Source organism: Melanotaenia boesemani, chromosome 16 (genome assembly GCF_017639745.1).
Source record: "Melanotaenia boesemani isolate fMelBoe1 chromosome 16, fMelBoe1.pri, whole genome shotgun sequence".
NCBI lineage: Eukaryota > Metazoa > Chordata > Actinopteri > Atheriniformes > Melanotaeniidae > Melanotaenia > Melanotaenia boesemani.
Window position 1 is genome coordinate 14,845,994 of NC_055697.1, and position 27,465 is coordinate 14,873,458.

Sequence of the window (27,465 nt, forward strand, 5' to 3'; positions counted from 1 at the left end):
GTTTTTTTTTTTTTTTTTTTTTTTTGTTTTGTTTTGTTTTTTTGTTTGTTTGTTTCGTTTTGGGGTTTGTTTGTTTTTATCCCCCCTCACACCTCTTGTAACCACAGTTAATGTTAACAGCCCTATTATTATCTGGCAGTAAAATTTAAACAGTTTATGAGCATTTGCTCTTTTTACAGTTGGAACGTGAAAAGCTGTTTTAAACTATCCAGGAAAATGCTCTACAGCTGTAAAACCACAAATGTAGCCCAACTTTGCAGTTAATTAGACCGCAGTGACAGTCACATCTCTACATCACTGTTGTGTTTGGTTTTTATGATCTCCTCCCACTAAACGTCACATCTGTGCTGTTCAGCTGTCAAAGAAAATTCCGCCCGTGTTTCACTTTGACGGGTCTCCCTCACGGCGAGCAACTTCAATTACGACAGCACCCGAAGGCAGTAGTAGTTCCTCGCGCTGATTGGGGGAGAGAGCTCATTTAGCCTTGTCTCTTTGCCCTGGTATGATAAAGCCTGATTTCCCCCCCCCCCCCCCGTCAGTGGTGTTCTATCCTCAACTTTGTGAAGACTCAGCTGAGTTTTTTGTATTAACTTTCTTGTTTTAATCCCGTAGTGAGCAGTGGCCTGGTGGCATGGCTCCCCGGGCGGTCTGGCTTCTGGTCGCGCTGTCCGGCGTCCTGAACGTGCGCTCCTGCGGGGCTTATACCTGTCCGGCCATCTGCCGCTGCACCGCCGACACGTTTCAGTGCAGCAGAGAGACTCAGCTGGCCTCCCGAACAGGAGTAACATCTGTGCGTCGACTGTAAGTAACCTGACTTTCTGATTTATCTGTCGCCTAAAGTCACAATAATCCTCCCGTAGAGCGTCTGTGGTGTTTCACACTGAACCTGAAAAGCGCACATGTGCTACTTTATCAACTTTTTTTTTTACTCCTGAGACTTATTGTGTCTGGCCCTATCAGTAACTTACTTTTCCCTCTTTTACTGTTAAATTCCTCTCTTGTCCTTTTAAAACAATAAACGAGGACTCGTGGAGTGAGAGTCAACTTTAAGAGACATTTTGTAGCTTTTTTTTTCTTTTATAAGTAGCAGCATAAATGTGGATTTAACCGCCTTACTCGTGAATCTTACAGAAGGCTCACCCATCTGCCCTTGAAACAAGTTTCCACTCATGCCTTCAGGGAGCTGATCAACATTACCATAATGTAAGTTGCTCTTTTTCCTTTTTTCTTCTCTTTTTTCTTCTCATACAGAAAGTCATCGTAATAAACTGATAATTAATGTTTAATATAGTTCAGAAATAAGGGAGAATAGGTGTCCCAACATGTTCACTGTAAATTATAATAAAATACATACATATAGCTACTTGCAAATTGGCTCAAACTGGTGTGCATGGAGCATGCACATGCTGTTTTGTATTATGGAATAAATACGGGTGAGTGTTGCAGCTTTAGTAAATACAGGACATGTACACGCATATAGCTGCTTATGACGCATTAAAATGACATGCATTTCTTATGCTTAGAAATTAATAATCGTATTTGAAATGTCGGTATAATAATGCTCAGGATATTTCTATTAAAATTCTGTTTTGTGAAATGTTCCAATAACTGTGAATCAACTGATAGATCATGTTTTTACCAAATGCTTGAATATTGATTGACCTGGTATAAGCAGCAGAGGTTGAGGAAATTAACATTTATTTATTGTTTTTCATTATTTTCTAATACAATATGCTGAGGTATTTACTTGTTTTACCCTGCATGTAAAGGGAAATGACCAGACTTCCCAGTCAAATCCACCCACATGGGTACATTTTGTCATTACGTTTTGAGCACAAAGGATCAGAATCATGCACAAACTCCATGTCCTAGCCTCTTTGATCAGCCTTAGACTTGAAAAGTAACAGTGAACTGGCCATATTGAACCTACTGTGACTCTATATAGTTTTTTTCAGCGCTTTTATTTTTAATAAAGATATTTTTTTTCTGTTTTGTACATGCTTTCACTCTCAAATCTTAAATGTAAAAGGTTTTACAGTACGTGCATATGACTTATTAAATTTACAACATAAGGAATTTCATTATCAGCATATTGGCTTAATTACAACTAAAGCTTTATTAATAGTTAATTATATATCAATATTTATTAATTTATTATTGTTTAATAAAAGCAGTAATGTTTGGTTAGTTCTGACCATCTGTCAATGATCCATAGTGAGAAAATGCTGGACATTTACAATTGTATAGACTCTATTAAATCAGCAAAGGATACAATTATTTTAAAGGAAAAAGAAGACTTTGATGGAGCATATATTTTAGCAAATCCACACCGGTCTTTGTGGTGGATTATCAGTGCTATAATAATCTAGGCACACCAGCATCCACTAAAATCCACTAAAAATGGCCTAAATAAATTAAATTAAGGACTTATGGAATGGTCATGTCAAAGCTGAGAATTTAATCATAATTAAAGGCTGTATGGAGATCAAATCAGGCAGTATGTGTAAGAAAACTTTCAAGATATCTTGTAACTATAGAAACTAAAGTGCACAAATGAGGGGGTCATACATTTCAGCAAGATGTCAGAGGCTTGTGGACAATTATATAAAAGTTATATCTGCTCAAGGTGGGGGGGGGGCTAAAAGTAATCCAAGCTTTTGAGACTTGGTCTTTGGAGAAGTTGGTCTTACTTTTTCTAGAAAAACTGTTACATCCAGCCATTTTCAAACTGAGGTGCTCTGTGTTTAGTGTTTGACTTTGCTCTGCTCTTCAGGGACAATCCTTATCAGTCTCAGATACTTACTGCACTTGAATGTGATTGGTTCATTATGTGCAGATTTAGTGTATATCTTGAAACGTTTTGGTTTTAGCCAGTATAATCTGTTCTGTAAGTCTTTGTAAATTTAGAATCTTAAAGCTGTGGTCCTTCATTTTCCCAGCCTGTAAAGCCTGTGTCAAGGTAGGATGACATTAGGAGCTCTGTGATTTGTCACTGGTGATGCATACTTGAAATCACAGCACCGCCTCATGTAAAAAAGCTTTTTTTGTAACTGTAAGCAGTAATTATGACACTATATGTACTGCAATCAGAAGAAAAGAAAAAAAAAGAGTATGTGGCACAGATGGAGTCCTTTAATTGTTTCTGGGTTTGAAATGGAAGTACTGTTACGTGTCCCAGGAAAAGTGTCGGCTGATTACAGTACAGCAGGAGTTGAAAATCATGATTACGAACAGAAGATGGAGAGCATTTTGTTAAGTCAGCTATCAAACAACAAAGTGATCAAGGACAAATTAAGAAGTCTTGTTGACTTTGTTGTTTCTCACCGTCTTTGTTTAGTCCTCTTTTTTTGAGCTGTCTTCATTTTAGTCTTCCTGGCCTGGATGCATCTGTGATGCATGTTTGGAGCCTTTCCAAACATGAGGTCAAGCATGTGTGTGTAGTGCCCTAGAAAGTGTGAATTGTCTGTGGTGGTGTTTTGATATTTCCCTCATGGCCTGAAACCAAGCATAAATCAACTCTGTCCTATTTTTACCCAGAATGCATTAAAACCAAAGCAATCCAAATCCAAACCTTGCACTGCAGATTTAGGAATAATTTAATCTGAGATGCTCCAAGAATAATTTGCTTAGGAGCTTCTTTTTAATTAATTTATTTTTGACTAATGTGGAGTAATTTCCTTGTGCTACAGAGAGATTTCCCAGAGTGACTGCATCACACACATCCAGAGACACGCCTTCCTCTCCCTCCACAGTCTGGCACAGATGTAGGCTAAGTGACACTTTCCCTTTCTTCACATGTCATATTCAAACATGATGAAAACAATTATTCATTGAAGCAGTTTTGCATTTTATTTAAGTTTCATTAAGTTAGTCTGTCAGTTACAAAAGCAGCATGTGTAATCCTTGACTTTTAGAGCAGCAGACGCATGAAGGGGTTTTTCTGTTTTGTTTGTTGACAGCTGCTTTCAACAGTAATGTAATTACTGATGTGTTTCCTCGCTTTTATTCCTGCAGCTCAGTGCAGAATATCAACAGTCTCAGAGTTATTGAAAAAGGTGCCTTCACTGACCTGCCGAGGCTGGAATATTTGTAAGTTACTTTGTTTTACATGCATATTTAATGTGTTTGAACAAGAAAGGCAACCAGTCTAATCCTCTGCTGCAGAGACTTGCTCAAATATGTGACTTTTTTGTAGTGGCGAAGCTAAAGTTTAGATAAATATCAAAGTATTGTTTAAAAATCATTTTGTTTAAAATGGTAATTGTGCATCATCCTCCAAGGGACAAATCTTATTGTTCAGACTTGAACAGATACACGACTATATGCAAGTGGCAGGAACAGTAATATGTAACCAACAGCTGACTGGATGCACCTGCAGGAATACAAACACACTTAAGAGTAAAAGAAATAAATAACCTGCTCTGCACCTGTATGCAAAGCAAAGTAGAGCAAACAGTGGAGATGAAGAAAAATGTGATCTGATCATTTTACTACAAATGAAAAATGCTCAGTTTGTGGTAAGGTTTGAGGATTCTTACATTATTGATCTGTTTCACTTTATCTGTGATAAGGCTTTTCATTTCTATTGGCAAATATGCCGCTGTTTGATGAGCAACTGCACTACCTCCTGCTGTATGAGAAAAAGTAGAAGCATCAGATTTGATAACTGAATAATAACCTTTTTTATTGTAAAAATAAAATGTCAGCCACACAGTCTAGAAAACATGTTAAAACTAGAGCTGTCAAATTATTAAAATTTTAATCAGATTAATCACAGCTTACAAATTAATGATTAATCACCATTTGCAATTATGCCCGATATGTATCAACAGAACAAGCCAATGCTACAAATATTTACTGTTAACTGACCTTCCCTTGGGTAAACGTCAGATGTCCAATGGTCAGTAAATGCAGCATGTAATGTACTTATATATGTTATAATCACTACCATATTCTGGATCATAATTCAGAATTCATATATCATCATCTCACCAACCATTACCATGGTGAAAATATCTCATAAAACCAGCAGATGTGACGACTGAAGTTAAACAGCCAACATTGATGAAGAAACGCTGATAAAACTGATGATCTGGATGGCTGAATATTAAACCAATTGTCTATCTCCAGCCAACTACTGTGTTAAAGAAGGTTCCTGCCAAAAGTAATACTCTGAGGCAAGTCCAGTCCTCAAGATCTACTATCCTGCAACTTTTAGATGCAACCTTTCCCCAATACACCTGAATCTGGAGAAGGGTTGCATCTAAAAGTTCCAGGATTGTAGATCTCGAGGACTGAACTTGGGCACCACTGGTAAATTTGTGACGTGTGAACCATGAACCGCTAGTTTCCTCCTTCTCAACTGAGCCATAAACACACGCAACAAGAGAGAAAAGCTGATCAGCTGATTTGATAGCCGTGTCTTAACTCACAGAAAAACATGAGGAGAGGAAGGAAACAGCCACGCTGCTCAAACACGGAGACGACCAGAGAGCTTCTGGAACAGACATGTTGGTACAAACGTTCCTGCAGGATAAGTTTAAAACAGAATGCGGGAAAAGTGCAGGTGTGGCTCATCTTTTCCATCTCGCCTCTCCCCGTCCCGCCATCATAACAGAGAAATGACGGCTGTATGGGGCTTGTCATGCCGCGCATGCGTTAAAAATATTAACGCAATTAATTACATAAATTAGTTACCGGTGTTAACGCGTTATTTTTGACAGCCCTAGTTAAAATACTTGTTTGTTGGTTAAGCAGAAGCTCTAGGTCTTTACAAATGACTCTGGTCATTACAGGATCCAAAGTTTTGGAACATGACCCATATTCAGACCAAAAAAAAAAGAATATCTGTTATTCAAAACTGCATTATTAATGCATGAAATAATGTGGATCTATTGATGTTTTATTGTAGATAATTCTTATACTCTGTGGCATTTTGTGGGTAGTTTGAAGAGTTATTCTAATCTGTTTATCACCTGTCTGTTGTTCATCCATACAGGAGCATCTCTAACACGGGCATAATACACTTTCCAGATTTCACAACTATCTCTTCCTTGGTACCAAATTTTATCCTGTAAGTAAAGCCGCTTCAAGGTAGAATGTCTTTCAACTGGACCAATGTCCTTCAGCACATTACAAGATTGAATGTTCTTCAGAACTGTTTATTCTGAGTTCAGTTTTACTTTTATTCCATTAATGTCGCCTCAACCCAGCTGGAAAATCGGTCCAGCTGTTCTACAATTCAAACTGCTCTCATTTGTGTGAATATGTATAATTTAGTCTCATTGAAAATGAAACTAAACAGCCCTAATGAATGGTATATCTGGCGCCTGCAGAGAAATGGCAGACAACATGAAGATCGACGACATTCCTGCTAATTCCTTTCAGGGCATCACAAAGAAATATGCTGACATGTGAGTACAAACCAGTAATTCCTTTTTCTTGAATTGTCTGAGCTAAGAGCAACAACGTGGCACGCTTAATAAGGGACGTATAATAATGTGTCTTATGTAATTGAATTTTCAGTTCTCTGACCCTGCTGATAGCTGCTTTTGACAACAAACTAGAATTTATAATGTTTTGTTCTTGACAGGAACCTGGTAAGAAATGGCTTCAAAGAAATAAAATCTCACGCATTCAATGGGACCAAGCTCAACACTCTGTAAGTAGTGTGATTATTAAATTTACCTCAAATAGCATCAATATATTGTAGCAAGGCAGCATCCCCCTATTAAGTACGCTGGGCAAGCTTTTACTGCACTAATCATGAAAACTGAGTGTACCGGCAAACAAACCTTATGTAAGACTAAACAAAGATTGGATGCCCTGTTGTTTTCTCGTCTTGCCCCGTAATGCTGAATGTTGATGAGGACGAGATATGTAAAGACACCCTGCAGTCTAAAAATAATGCTTATCCTCCTCAGTGTCAAGTTGAGAAAACAAAAAGTAGATGAATAATGGTTTGGGGGCATTGTTGGCCATTTTTGTGTCATCTTCAGTTTCCTTTCATGTTATGTTTTAAGTAGAAAAGCACAGTTTGAGCTTGAGGTTACATGTTTTAATTCTTTTTGTTTTTTATTGTGTTTTTTGTAGAATTTTGAGAGACAATACACATCTCAGATGCATTGAAGAAGATGCTTTTGAAGGAGCTACAGGTCCAAGTTATCTGTAAGTCACAATAAATTATATTTAATACTGAGGGGGGGTTATTTATATTCATAGCAAATAATCACACAACATCCCAGCAAGGCCATAGACTTTTGTCTATCGATCAATCAAACTTTATAAATAAAGCACTTTTTCATACAAAACTACAAGACAAAGTGCTTATAATGCAAAAGGTCTGCAGTTAAAAAAATGCACACAAATTAAGTGCTTTCAAGCCATTTTATGAGACGTTTGTAGCCAAAACATCAGTTTCAATGGCAAAAGTAACCATTAGAAGAGTTATAAGGTTGTGAAGGGACTTGCAAACACTAGCAGCTTGAGACTGAAATCATTAACTCTTCTCATAATTTTGAAAATGGCAACTATGACATGAGAGGGGCTTAAAGAGGAAGATGTTTCTGGGTAAAATCAAGTGTTTCAGTGGGTACAGGATGAGAAAAATGCTTTATTTTGTTTTATGAGCCATTTCTGCTCTTTTTAACTGAAGGATCTCAGTGGCGAGCAAAGCACACCAAATGTTTTGTTGTTGGCTTTACGAGAGATCATAATATTCATCATATCTCCTCTCAGCATCTTGAGAACTAAAAACCCTGGGAATTTACCATTACTTGAATTCTTTTTGCTACTCTACTAATCTTTGAGCTCATCAGCTAAATTTTAATTGTTAAATCAGAATTAAAAAAAGGTGTTAGAATTGGTTTATTTCTTTAGTTCCCTATGTCAGTAAATGAAACAAGTATGAAATATTTACTGAAATCCCATTTAAGCTCATTCATCCTGTTAACAGTCAGTAACAGAACATTTACAAGGCTGGTTTTTAGCTTTTAGCATTCCCTAAAAGATATGAATAATGATGAATAATCATCATGTGCATCATAATTTTTAAAATGGCAACTATGACATGAGAGGGGCTTAAAGAAGAAGATGTTTCTGGGTAAAATCAAGTGTTTCAGTGGGTACAGGATGAGAAAAATGCTTTATTTTGTTTTTTGAACATCACTGAATGTAAACAAATGGCAGACAAAAAAATATTAACAATAATAATAATAGTCTTGTTTTAAACCAAACTCTTAATTTCTTTAAACAGAAATGTTTCTATAATTCGTCTTTATGTTCCTTTCAGCTAATGTGCAGCAAAGTGGAGATGGGATGAAAGTTAACATAATGCATTACTGTTAGTTTCAACTGCTTTTTAATAAATTGTAACTTTCTATACTGATTTTGGACCCCAGGAAGATTAGCAACCACTGTTGTGGAAGCTAATGGGGATCCAAACAAATAAACAAATAAACTCAGCACAATAAGAAGTACATTAAGGTATTAATTCTCATGTAAAACATAGAGGATATTTTTGTTTTTTGGTTTTTTGGGGTTTTTTAAAGCACAAAAACTTGCAACTTGTCCTTTAACAGGAACTTACATTTCAACAGTTGCACATTATTAATAAGCTACATTGAGGTGATTATATTTTAACTGGGTCAAAATGCAAGATTACTATTCATAACAATGTTTATTGTTATATTATATATAGATTAGGGGGGTGACAGCCTGTCTGTGTAAACAACCAACAGAGAAGACTGCTAAATACTGATTAGCAAGCCAATAGCAAAGTCTGAAACACAAACAGCTTGCAAGGTCTCTTGATTGCAAGCAGCTCTGTGAGGTACATTTGAAATAGCTCCTTATCTTGCTTGTGAGCGTGTTAAAATGCAAAACACCCTTGATTTGCATGTGCGGGGTCCAGTGTGGGCACTTTTAGCTTAGATGAGAGTGCAAGTGCAGAAGCAATGCTGATGCTTCGTGGTGCTTTGGTTTTTGAAGAAAAGTATTCATTTAAATGTTACATATTCTATTCTGCAATGAAGCAAGTTTTTTGTTAAGATAGCAGCTCTTATAAAAACATGACAGTTTGTTTGCTTCAGTTGTAAACTGGGAGTTTGCTGTCACTAGAAATCAATGAGCATCTGTGGAGGATTCATCAAATTAGCCAAAGCCAGTTTATCGTCAACAAAATACCAAATAGCGTTTCTGTTTAACAGGCTGGTTTTGTAATTCTCCTACTGAATTTAAATTACACATGCTATATCATTTTTAAAACTTAGGGTTTTACTTGAATTAGAAGAGCTTTATTCTGGTCATCATTTTTGCCAATCCTTACTGAAATGCATGTCTACGTTCTGTGCGTGTGTGATTCAGGGATGTTTCCTCCACAGCTCTGAGTTCCCTCCCACCCAAAGGGTTGAAGCAGGTTCGATCTCTGAATGCCAGCTCTGCCTTTGCCCTGAAAAGCCTTCCTCCATTAGAAAACCTGGATGAACTGCTAGAAGCTGAGTTCACATACCCCAGCCACTGCTGTGCCTTCCATACATGGCGGAGGAAACAAAGGTAACCCACCACGGCTCCCAGCAATGCAACTAATCCATCCACATCTGCATAAACAACCAAAGCTCTGTCCCATGAATACAGATTATCTGTAGGCTGGTAATTAGCAGCAGAGTCCCACACTTTGTGCAACTAACCTTTTCTGTTCTTTTTTCTATTTAAAGGGAAAGTACTTCAAAGAACCTCACAAAGTTTTGTGATCTCAGTAAAACAGAAACGTAAGTAACTTCTCATTCTGAATCAGTTATTTATTGTATTGAGTTATCTTTAACTTGGAATAAAATGCAATAATCTCCACAATTATCCTAAAACAGATTAACTGACACAACTAGTATGTAGAAGGAATGAGATGTGTCCTAGTTCTCACTTTATGATTTTTACTTTGTACCCATGGTAAACGGAGGGAGAAGAGTAAGTAACACATGCAAAAACATCAAAAATAATCAGCTGCATGTTAATGTATTGCAAGAGCTGCAACATCCATCAATGTTACTTGGTAACATTCCAACAAGGAGCATTCATTAGTCATTATTATATGAGCATGTAGTTCCCAATCTGTTGCATCGTCTCTGAACCCCATTTTTATTTGTGAATAACCGTGTTGACTAAATTTGACCATGAACAGGCATCAAACTCCAAGTATCATGAAAACAGCACCAGTTAATGACATGTCCTGTTTACTAAATATCATATTCTTTATTCTTAATGCAAAAGCCAAATTAGTCATTTTGCATGATTTATCCAATTCAATGCTCTCTGGTTAGGCAGTTTTTGCAGCTGCTAACAACAACCTTCTATAATGTTTTTTTTTTTTGTCTTACAACTTGATCCTATTAACTCCTAGATGTTTTGGATGAGAAAATAACGAATAAAATTAGAAATGTAACCTTTAAATAAATCATTTTCCCTTGTCCATCTGTTTGATATTTTGATAGTAATATTAACATTTGTGTATTCTTCAGAGAGCGCACTGACGATGGCATGAATTTTATCAATGACATCAACTTTCACTATCCAGACCTGGAATATGATTGCCATAACAACCCCTTTGTCACGTGCACACCAAAGCCCGATGCTTTTAATCCCTGTGAGGACCTGCTGGGTTTCCACTTCCTGCGCTGCCTCACCTGGATAATTACAGTTTTTGCTGTGGCCGGTAACCTTGCTGTTCTGGTCATCCTGCTTATTAGCCACCACAAGCTCACCATCTCCCGATTTCTCATGTGCAACCTGGCCTTTGCTGACCTGTGCATGGGGCTCTATCTGATGCTAATTGCCTTCATGGACCACCACTCCCGTCACGAATACTACAACCATGCCACGGACTGGCAGACTGGCCCTGGATGTGGTACAGCAGGGTTTTTGACTGTGTTTGCCAGCGAGCTGTCAGTGTACACACTGACTGTGATTAGCCTGGAACGCTGGCACACCATCACCAATGCCATGCATGTCAACAAGAGGCTGCGGATGCACCATGTGACAGCCATGATGGGGGCAGGCTGGGTCTTCTCTTTGCTGGTTGCTCTGCTCCCTCTGGTGGGGGTCAGCAGTTACAGCAAAGTGAGCATCTGCCTGCCTATGGACATCGACACTCTGGGGTCTCAGGTTTACGTGGTGGCTGTGCTTATTCTCAATGTTGTTGCTTTCATTGTGGTATGCTACTGTTACATCTGCATTTATCGCAGTGTTCATAACCCAGAGCACTCCACCCGTCACGGAGACACCAAGATTGCCAAACGCATGGCTGTGCTAATTTTTACAGACTTTCTATGCATGGCACCAATCTCCTTTTTTGCCATCTCTGCAGCTTTGCGTATGCCCCTCATAACTGTGTCTCACTCCAAGATCCTGCTCATCCTTTTCTATCCCATCAACTCCCTCTGCAACCCCTTCCTGTACACCATCTTCACACGGGCTTTCAGGAAGGATGTGTGCCAGCTGCTGAGTCGCTGTGGCTGCTGCCATGCCGACACTGATTTCTACAGATCACAGACTCATGCCTCACAACAGGCCTGCATCCACAAAACAGCCCACAGAAAACCTCACTCAGTTAGCTTTTATGCTCATCACATAAAGATGAAGGGTTGCTTTCTAAGCAAGGGAGCCACATGATTGTCAGCATGCAGATCTTTTTTTTAAATTGTGAACTTAAAAGGATCTTGTGCATACTTGCTAAAATTGTAGCACTTGTTCAGAATTTAGGTCAAGGTGGACATATTGTCAAGTCTTGCATTGCAAGCATCAGATCCAATTTTATCCATTTTGCAAACTGAGAATTTCATCAATTGGAACCAGAAGACCTCAAGTTGAAAACAGGTGCTGCATCCTCCATTTTGCCAGATACTGTGATACAAGGATGATGACCAGAGCAGGGATGGAGAAGAAATTAAACAGTTTGCAAAGTACATCTAAAGCACATCACAGTATGATCATTCAGAATGAGTCATTTAAAGCTGCAGCCTTGTAAATTGTTGCATAGAGTGACATTTAATTCTCTTCAGTACAAATTATTCGTTGCTGTGTAAAATAAAGATTTTAAGCTTGTATACTATTAAATAATTTTGATTAAATGTTTTAGCTCAGATGTGTTTTAGTACCCATTTTTATTGTGTTGTACTCAGGAGACATATGGACTGGGATGCTTGAAACTGCAGCCACAACAACTCGATTAAACCTGGAGCCAAGTTAAGAAATCTTACTGTATATAATTTCTTATTTCCTGTACTGTTTTAATTTAATGAAATAAATGTGTGGTCAGTTAATTATGCTAAGCTTTGCTTTTTTCTACAAGTTCTCTCTCAAACAGCAAGTCTTGTACCTGATTCTTACTGGTTTATAAAGCTGCTGTATAACTTGTACCACTTATTTGCAAGCTTACAGTATAATTTGTGTTTTTACGTGCATTTTGATATATTAGATCAGAAAGAATGGTTCAATTTCTGTAGTGAAAAGGACACTTTTTAAAAAAAAATAAATAAATAAGGTCACCCAGGCTTTGTTCATGAACACTGCAGTTCAAAGCATTTAAAGCATAATTAAAAAGAAAAACACTGCAACACAAGGAAGTTTAGGAACACATTAAGAATTTTTTTAAACGCTATGACAGAGGAAAACATTTTGTTTCGCTCTAGTAATAAGGAAAACACATCAGCAAATTATAACAAATATATGCTGTTTGTCTTGGCAAACTGGAGCAAAGTAACTGGCAATAACATCAAACAACTTTTTGCTCTGGTTATTACATAATAAAGAAAAAAGTATTTGTAGACTTGCAGCATCTTAACTTCCTGCACTCCAAACTAAATTACACCACCACAGAGGTCTAAATTGACATTTTTCTTTCTTCCCCTTTCAAGTTGTCTTCTTTTCCAACAAGATTATCTGATTTGTTCAAGAGGATTAAAGCTCATTACCACTCTGCTTCCCCAACAGCTTTGGAGAACACATAGTCCCTGCCTCCGTAACACATCACCCCATCTTTCAGATGGAACTTCCAGCGATTCTTGCTGCGGTGAATCTGTAATATGATGAAAATCTTTATAATATTTACAGTTTGGATTTATTTGGAAGACAAATAATGGTTCATAGAGAGACTAAATGTTCTTACTTTGTCATACTGGCACACGATTAAGTTGTCTGTGTCAAAAAGGTCCGGGATGTCCTGCTCAACAACATCATCACCTGAATTCAGAGGGTCCTAATCAAGACAGCGCATTGAAAGAAATTAATTAATAAAACATGACTCAATGGATGGTCTCTGGGAAGTCAAAGACTTGGAAAAACCTGAATCAAGATCTTTTTCTTACCTCATCTTCTGCAATAGCGAATTCATTTGCTCCCTCGCCGTCGCTGCTGGAGGAGATGCTGCTGCTGTCGCTGCTGGCAATTTCTCCCTGAAGGGCTTTTATGGCCTCAGCATTGATTAAACCCAGAAAGTCACTCTCTTCCAGGGGGACCTCCTCATTCTCCTCATTCTCGTGGTCAGAATTGTCTGCAGGACCATCCAGCTGGACAATGTCTGACAGTTCACTGTAGCTATAGTCCAAGTCCAGCTTAGCACGAATTACAAAAAGAAATGTTGGTTAGGTCATGATTATGTAGTCAAAGAGGTCTTAAACAAACAGAAGTCTGTTCCACAGTTTATATGAATGGAAATCGTGTTTTTTTAAATTCCTTCATTTTACACAGGCTCATGGGTATTTGGACATTTCACGATTAGCAATTTCATAATCAGTTTCCTTGTTATTTTCTAAAAAATTACAATTAAATGTCTGAAATTAAATTAAACTTCATGCCATCTGTCCTTATTCAGTCAAGAGATCTGAATTTGAGTGATGAGAGTCATTATTAAGTTAGTGATTATAAAGTAGGAATCCAGTAGTGAAAACTGCATCCAAAGGCCTTAAAAAATGGAAGAAATTCAATAATGTCAGAATTATTTTCTAATGCAAATTCAAGAGACACTTTTATGTAAAACAGAGGATTTACCTCAAGATAAACCTAAAAGAAATATTACAATTAAACTGTGCTCAGTTCTGGACATATAAAAGCAAGATTATCATGAGCATGGAGGGAGAAAGGACAAGCACATGACCCAAAGCAGACCACATCATCTGTCAGGCGTGATGTAGATAGTGTTGTGGCCTGTACGTGTGCATGACTAGCGGTGAAACTGGGTCACCGGAGTGCATTGATGATGTTGGCACCAAAGCAGCAGGATGAAGTCTGTGTGTGCAGAGGTTGTGCTCCAGTTCAGACAAACGGTGCAAAACTGACAGTACGGCCCCTTACGGTACAAATGAATAATGACCCAAAACACACAGTGACAGTGATCAAAGGACTCCTTAAAGCAAAAGAACAAAATATTCTAGATGGTTGACTGAGTCACCCAATCTCACTTCGAGTGGGCATGGTTTTCATTTACATTTTCACACCACTGAGGACAGTTTGTGTGAAAAGGGGGGAAAGCATCACAAAGGTGGTGATGTTCAAATTAAAAGATTTTGGGAACACATTGTCAGGAATGCTTTGTAAGCATTTTTTTATTATTACATTTGATCTTATTTAAACTTACAAAAAAAAATATTTTAAAATTTACCCCAAGATCAGCTCCAGACTGACGGTCAGTGTTCCCACTTGATAGATTCCTTGTCCTTTGTGCCTTCTTTCTCTCCTCTTCGATCACCTGTTTCAGGATGTCATCTATATCTCTGCTTGGTGACGTTGCTGTGAAATTCTCTTCTGTGCCGAACTGAAAGTCTAATAGTTGAGTGCAGGAAGAGGCAGTCGTGCCAGCATTCCTGGGTTCAGGTTGTGGGCATGGCTCATTGTCTCCCAGTGTGAACTCTGGTTCTGCAGCGTGCAGAGGAAGGATGCTCTCTTGACTCGGGGGTAGACTAATCCTTGGATGTGTGATAGATGAGGTTGGAACAGAGGATGGTTCTGACTCATGAGGAAGAATGGGATTTGGTGGAACTGCAGGTGGCTGAGATGCAGGCGCTTTCCTCCATTCAGCAACTCTCTGTGTGGGATGGGATGCAGGCTGCTGGCCTGCTGGGGCTTGAGTAACCACCACGGGAACATTGACTTTGTAAAGATGACCTTAGTGGAACAGAAGAGTGGAATGTTATTTCTATCAGCTAGTCCAGGCTAGAAATACAAACAGAACTAGGTCAGCCAGAGTTAAAGTTGTTGCGTACCAGAGGCTGTTTGTAGAGTGACACCTGCTGGTATCTGCACAGGATATGCCAACGCATCAGGAATGGAAAAAGTAGCAACCGTTTCTGAAGTGTTCTGCAATTCAACATTATGTCAAAAGAAAAAAAATATAATTCAGCATATTAAATAGCTGCTATGCACAGTCATCGAAAAGAAAATTAACAGACTTCACTTAACGGGAATGTAATTCCAAAGAATTACAGTTCAGAAATGCATTGTTCTTACACTAAGAGTACATTTTAGAAGGCCCCACAAACTCTCAACGGGCTTTAAGTCACAGAGAAGAAGGGAGTCGAGTAATGACTCCATTTTTAGGCCTTAACTGGTTATGTAAGTGGTGGAGTATTTGGGTGGAGGTGATGCAGCATTGTATGAACAGAGATCATGGTCTCCTTAAAAGCTGCAGACATCGTCTTTTAGCTATGGGAGAACAAGGGCCCTCTCAAAAACTGGCTGAAAGGATTGGGAGTTCATCTTTAGTTCATCTTCAGCCTAAAAAGGTTCAACAGTTTCATCAATGACAGCAGCTCATACTAAAACCCTTACTTTAGTTTGCTAGGAACCTCACACAAAGGGGTGTCCTGTGTCCACTAATAATGTAGATGAACTGAGACAAAAAATGATCGCATTGATATTTTTTGGCTTAATCTTGACATTTCCACATTGGTGGGTTTTTGGGGTTTTTATTTCCTTGTGCATTTGATAACCTGTAACTCTCTAGGCTGTAGATTTGGAATATGGTGGCATTAGCTTTTGTTAAGACAATAAAAAATAATCTATTTACCAAGCTACTTATTTTTGTGATTACTTATTTGCAACAAATAGCCTTACAAAAATATGCTAAAAGTTTTTTTTTTTGTTTGCTTTTAATAGTGCAAACAGACTAACATTTATAAATGTTTTTTTTTTTTTTGTAGAAGAAAAGAAATTATTAACGTTTTAAAATAAAAAATAATGTTTTCTTAATGTACAATATGTCTCTGATGTGAGGAACCATGGTGGGGCAGAGAGGCAATGCACTGTAAATCTTAATGACACTTGCCGTGACAGGTAAACTGTGAATATTCTGGCTTGATGGAATGACAGCTGAAGCTGAGAGCAGAAAGCAAAGCAGGTGAAACACAAACACAAAGCTATCTTCTGATTCACTTAGGAAAACGAACTATTGATGTTTTTTTAACATAAATACATTAAATAAATGTGCAGTGAATTGCATTTTTCCAACTCATTACAGTAACAAAATGGCCACTCATACATTTAACTCAGAATAAGAATGTTGTCAGGCAGTTCAGTCTTTTGCAACACTGGTTTACCTGCGAGCACCTGGTCAGTCTGTCTGTAGTCGGCAGGAAGCTGCAGCACAAAGTTGGAAGAGTTTATTTTGTTCTTCCGGATGTCTTCCATTGCTTTAGACTGCATCACCTTTGACTCCCAAAGCTGCACACCAGAAAACACAGCAGTATGGTGTGCTGCATGCTTCAGTGTGTGCTAATTGCAGTCAAGGTGTTACGTTTAAGGTTTTTGAAGCATGGTTATGTTGGAAAAAAATATACTCACATGTCTTAGATCATCCAGGACCCGGTCCTCAAGCCCTTCATCTATGAAAAGCTCCCTCATACTTTCAATCACATCATCAATTATGGACAAGTAGAGTTTGGCCTGCAGTTGTAGGTAAAAGCTGCGGGTCAGAAGCTGAATGTTGTCCTGCCTGACTCACATCTAGTTTGTTTTCATAATTAACACAAATTTTACATAGGACGTCTGTTAAGGTTCTCATTCGTCCAGATCATGGTATCCAATCGAGCTAAAAGTGCGCCCTTTATAATTAAGAACACGCTAAAAAATAAATAGTTTTTTTTTAAAACCAACCTGGTGCATACAGTTAAGTGCAGTGAGGATTGTACTGAGCTTGGGGAAACAAAACAACCACTCCACAACTGAAAGGCTCAGCACAGGAGAGCCAACCCATCAGTCCAGGAGCCTGGTCATTTTCTTTATCTTTAATTATAACAGACACGCTTTCTGAGACCAAAATATTAAAATCTTGGACAAAGAAAACACTGATCACTCTAACGAGATTTCAGGTGAGTCGCGACTTAATAGAAGAGAAGCTTCTAGATGAGAGCGATACGTGTTCCATGAGCTGAGAAATGTAGACTCATATAATTAAGCTTTTTTTGTTTGTTTGTTTGTTTTTTATGCCAACCCCTATTAAATTAAATTAATGTCAGTTTAAACAGATTTAGTAAAAACTGCGTTGGTCTAACGGCTGGTAACAGAGCGCTGGGTGCTAATAAGTACACTGAAATTAGCTTCGTGATATATAAACGGCATTATTTGTGGTGGACACAGCTGCCGACTGGTTTGTCTCTTACCACCGAGCCTGTGTTGGTCATCATATTTCCAAAATGCTGTGTGATAACAGTGGACTTCTGTTTGGAGACATAACACACTGCAAACAAGGATGAAAACGTCACTGTCTCCATCCAGGAGACAATCATTATCAGCTGTGCAGAGGTTGGACATGGACGGATTATGAATCACAAGGTCACAGGGCACAGACGTGTAAAAGCCCCCTCCCTACCTACCTTAAAGCAAACAAACATAATGAACTCTTTAAACATTTTATGCTTCCGAATGTAAATGTTAGATGTTAAAATCCCCAAACAACATAAGACACTTTCAAAGTCCAGTGTTTTTGAGTTAGTTCCAAATAAAAAGTTAAAAGTTGCACCTTTGACACATTGCTGGGAGCACAGTAACTTTCTGGCCCCCTGAATGCACAAGATGAGCAGTTAAAACATTTATCTCCTTTACGAAAGTTCTGCAGATTTTAAACTTTGTGTTAAATAGATCCGTAGCAGCAGCAGGAGGCACGACCCCTGCCTCCTCCAAACATCTAGTTGGCGATGCTGGCACTCTTTCAACGCTTTAGGTCGACTCATACTTTGATGAGGCTGAGAGTACTGCAGCAACATGAAACACCTTTGTGGATACTGCAGTTTACTGTTGTTGCCACTTCACTAGTACAAAGCTTCTCTGAAGTATGACCTCAAAAGGTTCCATTAAAATATAAGTTACTACTTATTATCATAAGTATATATAATATACAGTACAACCACACTTTACCATCTTTTGTTTATTTCAATAGTTTAGACTTACCTTAGAGGTAGAAATTATTAGATTTCAACTTTTGTATTAGAAATAGCTATGGTCAGTTTATTGCCCCCTATGGTGGTAAATACGGTGAAAAAACCCAATATAAAGTACCTGTTGAGTTAAGAATTTAAAAAAAAGCTTTCCAACACCTCAGGTTCAGCACTGCATCACAATCAAATTATATTTTTTTCCCAAACAGGCAGTAACTTGAAGGTTCCTGCAGGATAAAGCTTTGGCTGAGAACACTCATCACTAGATGAGCCAATATGGAAGCCACCACCTAGATCCTAAAATCACTAGCAATACTGTTACATGTGTTTATTTAACATGTTGTAGCCATGTCTGTCCACAATGTGTGGTTATAGGCAAATTCAGTTCATGCTATGATAATCACTCATCTGTTCCTTTATGCTTTCCACCTTAAATAAAGAAAATACAGCACACCGCATGCAGCTCTTAAGGGAATTTCCTGAAAATTACATGCAATTATTTAGCAGGACTGTGCCAGTAACTGATGTCTTAGTCTCTTAACAGAGATGTACACCTGTATAAAACTGGTCATCAATAATACACTCAAGACATTTCTGCTTGATCTATTGTAAAATAAAAGTCATTAAAAGAATAGAAACAACTACAAGAAATTCAGGTTTAATTACATTTTTACTCTTGTACATAATATCCAGCTTAAGCTGGGTACTGCACACAGAAAAGTTATCACTGAAGCCCCTCGCCATATATTTTTTTCCCCCAATCCATCCTATTTACAACCCATAGGCAAAAAGATCTCATAATAAAGATTTGATTTGTTTAAATAAAATTACAGTCCTCCAAAAAAAAAAAAAAAAAAAAAAAAAAAAGACAGCCTTGGTCAGGAATTAAAGATCATTTCAAGAAAAGCAACTAAAGTAATGCGCCCCTATGTCACAACAGCACCCAGTGCTGCACTGCAAAATTCAGTCCTTGTTAGTTTATATACAGCTGCATTAATACTAAATCTATTTTTTTTAAATGCTTGGGAGATCACATTTGGCTTCATTTTAAATTGCACCAGCTGATTCACTTTGTAAACGCACATTTTTCTCATAATTTCATGATGCATGGAGTGAAAACATCAGGATTCACAGGAAAAAATACAATAAAGTTTGCCTGAATTTAGTAAAAATGCAAAGAACTGATCAACAAATCTGTCTGACAGTATTTGTTTTGAATCTTGCTGGACAACAAAAAGGTCTGACCCGACTTCTGCTAACAATTAGCTTAAACCAAAACAGCAGCAAATTTGGCATGCTTTTATTCAGGCTGACTATTATTCTGGAGGACAGTGCAGATGACGCAAGCTTATATACACAGTAGTATAAAGTGGAATCTTACAAGTAATAAATCTATTAACTGTAAAGTGCTAGCAAAAGGACAGAGTTAAACTGTTAATTAGATCTAAAGCTATTCAGTCTCAGTTTAAGGATACAAATTTTTGTTAACCTCCATGAAAAATACTAACAGGTTATGTTTACTTAGATGAATTTGACAGTGAGTAATAGCAAAAAGTCTCTCATCACTCTTATTTCATTCATTTTTTTTCTCCTCCCTTTCTAACTTTAATAAGATTTTGGGCAATATTTCAAACCAAAGGGCTCAAGTCCTCTACAAGAGTTTGTTTAGAAGTCACTGTGTCATGCAACCAGACTGCCTCTCTGATTCTGTCTCGATCCATTTCTTCTCCACTTCCACCTAATAAAAAAAAAGGAAAAAAATACAGAATGTAATCTGCATCAACATTAATATATACTATATACTGAACAATGTATCTTCACTGAGGAAAAATCCTACCTGACAATGATAGCGTGTCCAGCTGGTCACATGTTTCTGCGGCTGGATGTCGTTCACAGTGCCAAGAGACTTCACCCTGGTCTGCGACACAACTGCGCCCATAATTTCACATTCCATTGTGACGAAAGGGTACCAGTCCTTCGGGATCTCCTGATCGGATCCCAGCTCCAGTTTGCAGGAGAACGAATGGGGGTGATCCACCGCTGCAAAAGGAGAAAACAAAAGCCCTCTTGTAGTTACGATTGCTGCACTACAGTGAGTGGAAAACATACAGTGCATGTGCTGAGAAAAGCAAAGGGCTAATGAGAAAATGATGTGTTAGGATGCAGTTTACAGCTGCCCTGCGGTGTACAATAACTTATTGATTAAAAAAAAAAGGAACAAAGTAAAAACAATGTACAAACCAAAACCAAAACTTTGTGAATTGTTTCTTTGTTTCGGTTTCAGTCTGTTGTGAATTACATTTTGTAAAAAGTGTCTTTCATTTTGTTATTGTGCTTTCCACCTCAGTGCCAGTATAGTAGTAATACAAGACTATCTGTTAATCTCTGAGAAATGTGTTACCCATATTCTTGGCAGGCAGTCTATCAATCCTCCACATGATGGCAGAGTATACATTCTCGTACTTGACGGAGCCTATCGACACCTGCATCACAGGCTGTGAATCTGCAGCGTTAAAGGAGCCCAGGCAGGCATTTCTGTTCATCCTGGCCTTCAGTGACCTCTGCCGCAGTAAAGCCACAGTCTGTGTGACTTTGACCCAGTCGCCTGGGACTGGCACACGGATCACTACATTCTCACACACTGGGTAGTGTGTGTCAGACACCCTGAGCGGCGACAGGAAGGTGGCAGACATGTTGAGGAAGGCCTGGAGCTCCACGTAGGCACCTTGAACCGTAACCACAGCTTTGATTGAAAAGGGGATTTCTGTGCAACCCAAGACTGTGGTTTTGTACCGCATCAGCTCCACCCTGCATGCATCAGGAGGAGAGAACTTAATGAGTCGGGATCTCTGAAACTCTGTCTCATTCACACACTTGTGAAAATGGCAGTCGGCAATCTCCATCCAGCGTTCACTGCCCTCCTCAGACTCGTAGCTGGAGTCAAAGTGCAGCAATCCGAGATCGTTGAGGGCTAAAAAACAGTCCCCTTGCCCGTTCAGAAAAGCAAGACAGTGAATCTGGGTGAAGGCTGTCCGCTCTATGACTCCCCCTGACTTATCCAGCTGCATCCAGATGTGGTCGGTGATCTGCAATGACAGTTCCTGCTCCTCGTGGTGCCGCCTCTGCTGGTGGGGCACAGGCAGTTTGAAGATCTCCTCCTCCATGGAGACAACCAGATCCTCCATGTCATCATGCACCGTAGAGCCAAACTTGAGCAGCTGCTCTACCTCTGCTTCATGACTAACCTCCAGCTTTGGGTGATAGCGTTTCTTTTCTGTGTAGGAGAAATGTTCCACCTTGACTGTGAGGACTTTTCGGGGCTCGGTGTAGCTTTCCACTTTGAGATTGGAGAGCCTACACTGAGGGAGAAGCTGAAACTCCTTGAAAGGCTTCTCCAGTCCTTTCTCATAATACATCTGCAGGACACCTCCTGGCAACAAGCAGAGATAGATGGGCCCCCACTGTCTGGAGGACATGCGGTTCTTTTTTTCAGGAATCCTGAGCATGACAGGCCAGCCGTCCCTCTTCTGGCTACGAAAAAGGCCCCGAGGAACAAACTGAGATGACCCCTCACTTAACACCTCATGTCTGCCACTTAGTTGCTTGTCCCCATTGTTCTGTGTCTCTGCGTCGTGGTCTAACCCTGCTTGTAGGTCTCCTAGTTTGTTGCAAACAAAGGAGAAAGAGTTTTGGAATTGGTCACGTGGAGGCTCGCTACCATCTTTGGTCCGAATAAAGAAGCGTGGTAGGCTGTTGTCTGTGTCTGAGTCTGAGGAGGAGCTGCCCACATCTGTGCTGTGTGAAGAATCATCCCAAAAGGGGTTATAATGTCCTGAGTTTCCCTGGAAAGAAGGGAAAGGGCTTGGTCCATCTGAGATGGGACTCACAGGAGCAGGAGAGGAAACGGAGAAGCCTGACGGGCTGGAGAGACTCCGAAAGAAGACATTTTTGTCCCACGATTTGGAGTGATATGGAGATGCACTGTTAGGAACACGGCTAACAAGAGTGGAAGAGGGTGTGTTACGTGGTTGACATGATTTTCCACTAGAACTTGTCTGAGGGGACTCCAGGGCACCACTGAAGCCCAATGTAGTATCTTTGAGAGGAGGAAGCACTAACTTCAGCCCATTGGGACGTGGCACTGATGCTTTGATAAGACCTGGTGATTGCAAGGGCTTCTGAGGCGATGGGAGCGGCGTACTGTCGTCATCGAACGTGACCCAGTTGGAATGCTTCGTGGAACACATGGCTGAAGAGTTTAAAACAACAGCTCCTGGATTATTCGTCCACTGAATCCAAGGACTTCTGGAAGAAAACAAAACCAAGAGTTGGGTAACAAACTAAACTTCAATTTTTAAGATAAAATGTGAATCCTGAACAAATCAGCAGGAACAATTTCACTTATGTCAGCAGAAAATAAGAGCTTGAGGATATCAATAAAACATATTTCCTAAAGGTACTCTATTACAGCTTAATGAGAGTCTGGGAAGATGGAATAAGTTCATTTTTGTTAGAACTTTAATTAGCTGAGACTAAGCTGATGTAAAAACTTAAATAAGCCCTCCTGGTTGATCACACAAGCAGCAGTAGATGAGCTCAGATACCTCATTTTAGAGCTTTTTTTTTTCTTTAAGCTTTAAGAAAATCATTCACACAGGTATTTATCAACTGAAAACTCCCACAAGCCATAACACATCAAATATGGCAGCTTCTAAAATGATTGGAGGCCTCTTCAGTTTTGGGATTAAAAGAATACAAAACATGGAGGATAAAGCAAAAACGGTTCAGAGTTGTGGAAGTTAAAAGGCTATGCAAGTGTAAATGGTGTAATTTAGACATATTCTCCTTTTAAATGAGCATTATCTAAATGTTTTGTGATGAACTTGCTCCAAAATGTGTGAGAAAACAACAACAGCAGCAAGGATCCAGAATCATAAAACAGCATGAAGTCAGCTGTGAGAACGGGTTGTAATGTGGCCCAGCAGCTGGTACAGCATGAAGCTTGAAAGAAAGAAAAGGAACAAAGCTGGTTTAATGTGTACAGCATTGCTAGGGGATGAATAATAACATCGTTGTGGAACATATTTCAAAACAAGAATCAAATCATAAGGCTAATTTGACAGCAGTCAGGGGGTAAATATGCTGTAATCTTAATACAGTCTTGCAGTTAATCTTCCCGCAACTCAATCACAGTCTGTCTTTTGATGAGCTAGCAGCTCTGTTCCCGGGGACATCAAACTCAGAGGCCACAGAAAAGCCACTTTCAAACTGCTGAAGCTTCATTTCCTCATAAAAAAGAGGCAGAGCCTCAATTACAGCTCCCCTCCTCCCTTTAATATCACAGCCAAGACTTACATGGAGACATCCAGTGGAAAGTTCCTCTGTATATTAGTAAACAGGAAAGTAAATTGACAACTCTTCAAAACACTGGAGAACATCTTCCTAAGGAGAGGACATTTGTTACAGCACACACATTTCCACAAGTTCATCCATCCTCTCTGACTTATAGAAACCATCAGCTTTGATTCAAGTAGAGGGATGGGATGTTCACAGGGGGGCGATGGGGGCTGTTCACCCGACAGACTAATTTCCAGTCTGCTGTCTCTTTCTGGCTTCTCTCACGGGCAATACAGCAATGAGACACTGCTAAACCTACAGAGGACAAAAGAATACATTCCACACATTCCTCTGGGACAAGCAGCTTTTCACACAGGAAATACCATCCTGCTCTATTTGTGTGAACTTACAGCAAATATTATCACATTTCAAATAAGCAACTGATTATAAAAGTCATAAATTCAGTTTTGTCTGGCTGTTAGCTGTTAAATTTACAGAGGAAGGAAGCCTACAGGTTCAAGAAGTCTCAAAAACCTATCAGCTAGAAACTAATACAAAGATAAAATGCAAAGCAGCAACACTAGTAGAATCCGTCTGTACAGGTTTTTAAAATTATTATTAAATTTGACCCCTGCAGCTCAGTCCAGGCCACAGAAAATCTGATCAATTGTCATCACTGATCACTCTTAAACCTGCATGAATTAACTCAACTTCATCTGCAAATCCCTTTTTAAACACAAATGCATCTCAAAGCGCTTTACACAGCAAAAGTTAAATACATGCCGTGAGGGACGTTAACTTCTGACTTCAAATGTGTCGCAAAATCTAGCTGCAGTATTTAAATGGGCCAGTCGGACTCTTTAATGTGGAGCCCTTAAAGTTGCAAACTGATACATATGTTCAGCCGTCAAACACCAAGAGAGCTATTGCAACGTCATCTGAAATGGTCCTATATAGCAAGAGAACTTGAAAGCTGCATGGGGAAACATCAACACAACTATCTCTCAGTGATGGGAACTGATCCAGGGCTACTTTTGGTCCGATGACCGAAGGGAAACTCCAGTGGCATCAGAGCAAAACTGCTGAATTTTCAAACAAAAAATTGAACTTTAACTTGGCAGACAGATGCTTCCTGATAAAAGAGGACAAGTTCCTGTTGGATCTTCTGAATATTTCCTGTATATACATACACACACAAACACCATCAAGTGAACTGTTTTCTCTGGGTAAAGATAGAAATAAGCAAAATGACAAGCCACCCCCTTTAATTTGAGAATCAAGTACCACTGCTGTGACCACAATGACAATGTAATCTAGTGCAGCTCCGAAAATGTGATGACCCATTTCCATGGACATCAATGGCAACGTGCAAAGTGGGCTCCTGTCAAACAAAGTGGAAGAGAGAGTTTGGATCCTGCACCTTTTGTCTGCTCACAGACTGAATGTTGGGAGTGTTATAGTTAGTACTTTAACTCTAACATTCATTGCATTGACTAATAAAAAAATGGATTCTTAATTGTGAGTTTGTAACTTGTAAAATAAGTAATGCCACATCATCCTCTTCAAAATTTTAACAATTTGCAGGTATCATGTGTGCTGATTTATGCAGGGTTTGACTACATTTCCAACTAGCAGCTTTTGATTGCTAAAAGTTAGCTGATGTTGTCTAAGCCAGCTGAATTACCTCCTCCGCTCTTAGTAGTAATGAATAAGTGGTCTCAAAGAGTAAAGCACCATAAGAGGGGACTATAGTTGTGCTTTCTTAAATATGCTTTGTTGTGCTTTGCACCTCAGTTTGCGCCACAGTTTTAACATTTAACGTTATTTGTGTTTACTGTCTAACAAAAGACACCCAGTTTCACGTTAGAAGATTTAATGTCACTTTTTATAAAAGTTTCCAACTAAATCAGCAATATAAGCCAAATATCTGCAAATAAATTCAACCAAAAGATTAAATAAACCGTATTCTGTTACACATTTTGGTACGCTGTTGTTCCACACACGCAGATAGGAGGTCAGTAAATGCCACACAGACACACGAGTTAACCGGTAAACAACTTAGTTTTCTCGTCCGTGGGAGTTCGGACTGGAAAAAGCCGTCAGTACCTGCACGTTGTCATCCACAACAGAGGCCCGTGTACCGGACAGAGAGGCCCTCTCCTGGTCTGACTTCTACTTTGTTGTCTTTTTTTTTTTAGTCCCGACGCACACACTCGGAGTAAAGTTGTCATTCCGCGTTACTTTTATCGTACTCTGTTTTGCGCAGAGCCCAACAAGCACCGCTCATGTAGCCATGACTGACAGCACACCGAGTGAACGTCTACAAACAGACAGAAATCACTTTATTTTTGTCTACTGTAACCTTAATGCCATGGCTCTTTAAAAAAAACAACTTGAGTGCAAAAGCAATTAATAAATACTCACAAAAATTTCAGTAGTGGCCCTTTAATTCAGGTCATGACTGCTGTGTGACGGACACGTCTGAACTCCGATGTCGGCCGGTTTTGTTCAAAATGGCAGAGTGTAAATCCTGGGAGTTTTTCACAAGGCAGCGCTTCCACTCCCGAGTTTACAGACTGTCCTCCAACGGGACACAGCAGGACTGAGCACAGTGGTGCTGCATTCAGAACTGTGGGAAATTTAGGCGTCAGCAAAAGGGCGCAAATATTCAAGGGAACAGACTGTAAACTTTCCCCCGTAGGACTAAATAGTCACCATGCATTTAAAATATTTTTAGAGCCTTTCAGGTTTTTCACATTATGTTGTGTTTCACACTGATCTTAAAATGGATTAAATTTTATTTTACATCAGTTACACACCTCAAGTCTGCACACGCATACATTCACCAGACTAATCTAAGAAGACATACAACTGTTTATACAGTGTAAGATTTGACATTTATCACACTGAAAAACACTTCATAGGTCAAAATAATTGTCTTTACCACGGAAATATAGAGTTGTGCTAAAACGCTGATGTAGGAAAGAGTAAATAAACTATTCCTCATAATTTAAATCAGTGTTTCTCAATCCTGGTTCTCAGGGACCACCGCCCTGCATGTTCTAGAGGTTTCCATATATTAACACACCTGACTCAAATGAATGGCTCATTAGCAGGCTTGCAAAAGCAAGTAGTTCAATTAATCTGAATCAAGTGTGTTGGAGTTGGAAAGAACGGCGGTCCCCTAGGACCTGGATTTGTTTTTGTTTTGTGTGTGTGTGTGTGTGTGTGTGTGTGTGTGTGTGTGTGTGTGTGTGTCCAGCATCATAGCAGCAGAATGATGGTCTGGCTGCTGTGATGTGCTGGACAAATTTGCTTTGCCAAGCAGAGCTTTATGGATGTAAGGCTTCTCTTGATAATTGTAAGTATTATTCTTTATTATTCAATTTGTCTATTGCTGATTTTACATATTTATTTATTTATTTTTGATGGTGGTGGTGGGGGTAACGGAAGGATAAAATGAGAGTAAAGAGAAGAAGAAGAAAATAAAGAAACACCAGATATAAGGTAACAGCATCAGCTGTTCAATCTTAGCAGAAAAAAGCAGCTGCTACATCTGTATGAAAAAAACAAGATCTTCAAGAAAACAAAACTGACAATCATCAGAAGCTCCTATAAAAAGACAGACCAGGATTGAGAAACACTGATTTAAGTGGCCTAAAACAAAACAATCCATCATTATTTAATGTGAAAGGCTTGGAACCAGCAGCAG

The 27,465-nt window shown here is 39.1% G+C and overlaps 3 protein-coding genes across 7 annotated transcripts; 1 reads left to right on the forward strand and 2 right to left on the reverse strand.

The window, feature by feature from the left end:
• Nucleotides 1-395: 395 nt before the first annotated feature.
• Nucleotides 396-11,680, forward strand: lhcgr (luteinizing hormone/choriogonadotropin receptor). Its single transcript, XM_042010243.1, is given in 13 exon segments — nt 396-500; nt 613-801; nt 1,132-1,203; nt 3,690-3,764; nt 4,015-4,089; nt 5,999-6,073; nt 6,336-6,413; nt 6,593-6,661; nt 7,093-7,167; nt 9,364-9,552; nt 9,714-9,767; nt 10,512-11,523; nt 11,526-11,680. Coding segments are annotated over 12 exon segments (2,022 nt in total). The 5' UTR covers nt 396-500; nt 613-631; the 3' UTR covers nt 11,604-11,680.
• A 425-nt stretch (nt 11,681-12,105) lies between these two features.
• gtf2a1l (general transcription factor IIA, 1-like) lies at nt 12,106-17,807 on the reverse strand. 3 transcript variants are annotated; one of them, XM_042010244.1, is made up of 9 exons: nt 17,643-17,807; nt 16,825-16,926; nt 16,581-16,704; nt 16,310-16,359; nt 15,249-15,342; nt 14,648-15,150; nt 13,356-13,601; nt 13,157-13,246; nt 12,106-13,084 (listed from the first exon to the last, which is right to left on the reverse strand). In XM_042010244.1, exons 1-9 carry the CDS (start codon nt 17,766-17,768, stop codon nt 12,959-12,961), a joined length of 1,461 nt encoding a protein of 486 aa, XP_041866178.1. In that variant the 5' UTR covers nt 17,769-17,807; the 3' UTR covers nt 12,106-12,958. The 3 variants fall into 3 exon arrangements, with proteins under 3 accessions (XP_041866178.1, XP_041866180.1, XP_041866179.1); XM_042010246.1 differs by having other exon boundaries at nt 16,825-16,945; XM_042010245.1 differs by having other exon boundaries at nt 12,107-13,066; nt 17,643-17,806.
• A 1,894-nt stretch (nt 17,808-19,701) lies between these two features.
• On the reverse strand, nt 19,702-26,364 carry LOC121655518 (stonin-1). 3 transcript variants are annotated; one of them, XM_042010242.1, is made up of 4 exons: nt 26,178-26,364; nt 20,818-22,718; nt 20,254-20,456; nt 19,702-20,154 (listed from the first exon to the last, which is right to left on the reverse strand). In XM_042010242.1, exons 2-4 carry the CDS (start codon nt 22,661-22,663, stop codon nt 20,089-20,091), a joined length of 2,115 nt encoding a protein of 704 aa, XP_041866176.1. In that variant the 5' UTR covers nt 22,664-22,718; nt 26,178-26,364; the 3' UTR covers nt 19,702-20,088. The 3 variants fall into 3 exon arrangements, with proteins under 3 accessions (XP_041866176.1, XP_041866175.1, XP_041866174.1); XM_042010241.1 differs by having other exon boundaries at nt 20,818-22,721; XM_042010240.1 differs by lacking the exon at nt 26,178-26,364 and adding an exon at nt 25,860-25,968 and having other exon boundaries at nt 20,818-22,721.
• Between the last annotated feature and the right edge of the window lie 1,101 nt (nt 26,365-27,465).

What these genes read in the sequence shown, in the direction of transcription:
- gtf2a1l (XM_042010244.1), bottom strand. Translation starts at nt 17,768, where the DNA reads ATGATTGTCTCCTGGATGGAGACAGTGACGTTTTCATCCTTGTTTGCA. An exon ending in GACTGACCAGGTGCTCGCAG is followed by an intron (nt 16,360 to 16,580) that starts GTAAACCAGTGT and finishes TTCTGCTCTCAG; the next exon opens with CTTCAGCTGTCATTCCATCA. An exon ending in CACTCTACAAACAGCCTCTG is followed by an intron (nt 15,151 to 15,248) that starts GTACGCAACAAC and finishes TGTTCCACTAAG; the next exon opens with GTCATCTTTACAAAGTCAAT.
- LOC121655518 (XM_042010240.1), bottom strand. An exon ending in ACTGCCTGCCAAGAATATGG is followed by an intron (nt 20,457 to 20,817) that starts GTAACACATTTC and finishes CTCCTTTTGCAG; the next exon opens with CGGTGGATCACCCCCATTCG. An exon ending in GGACACGCTATCATTGTCAG is followed by an intron (nt 20,155 to 20,253) that starts GTAGGATTTTTC and finishes TTTTTTTATTAG; the next exon opens with GTGGAAGTGGAGAAGAAATG.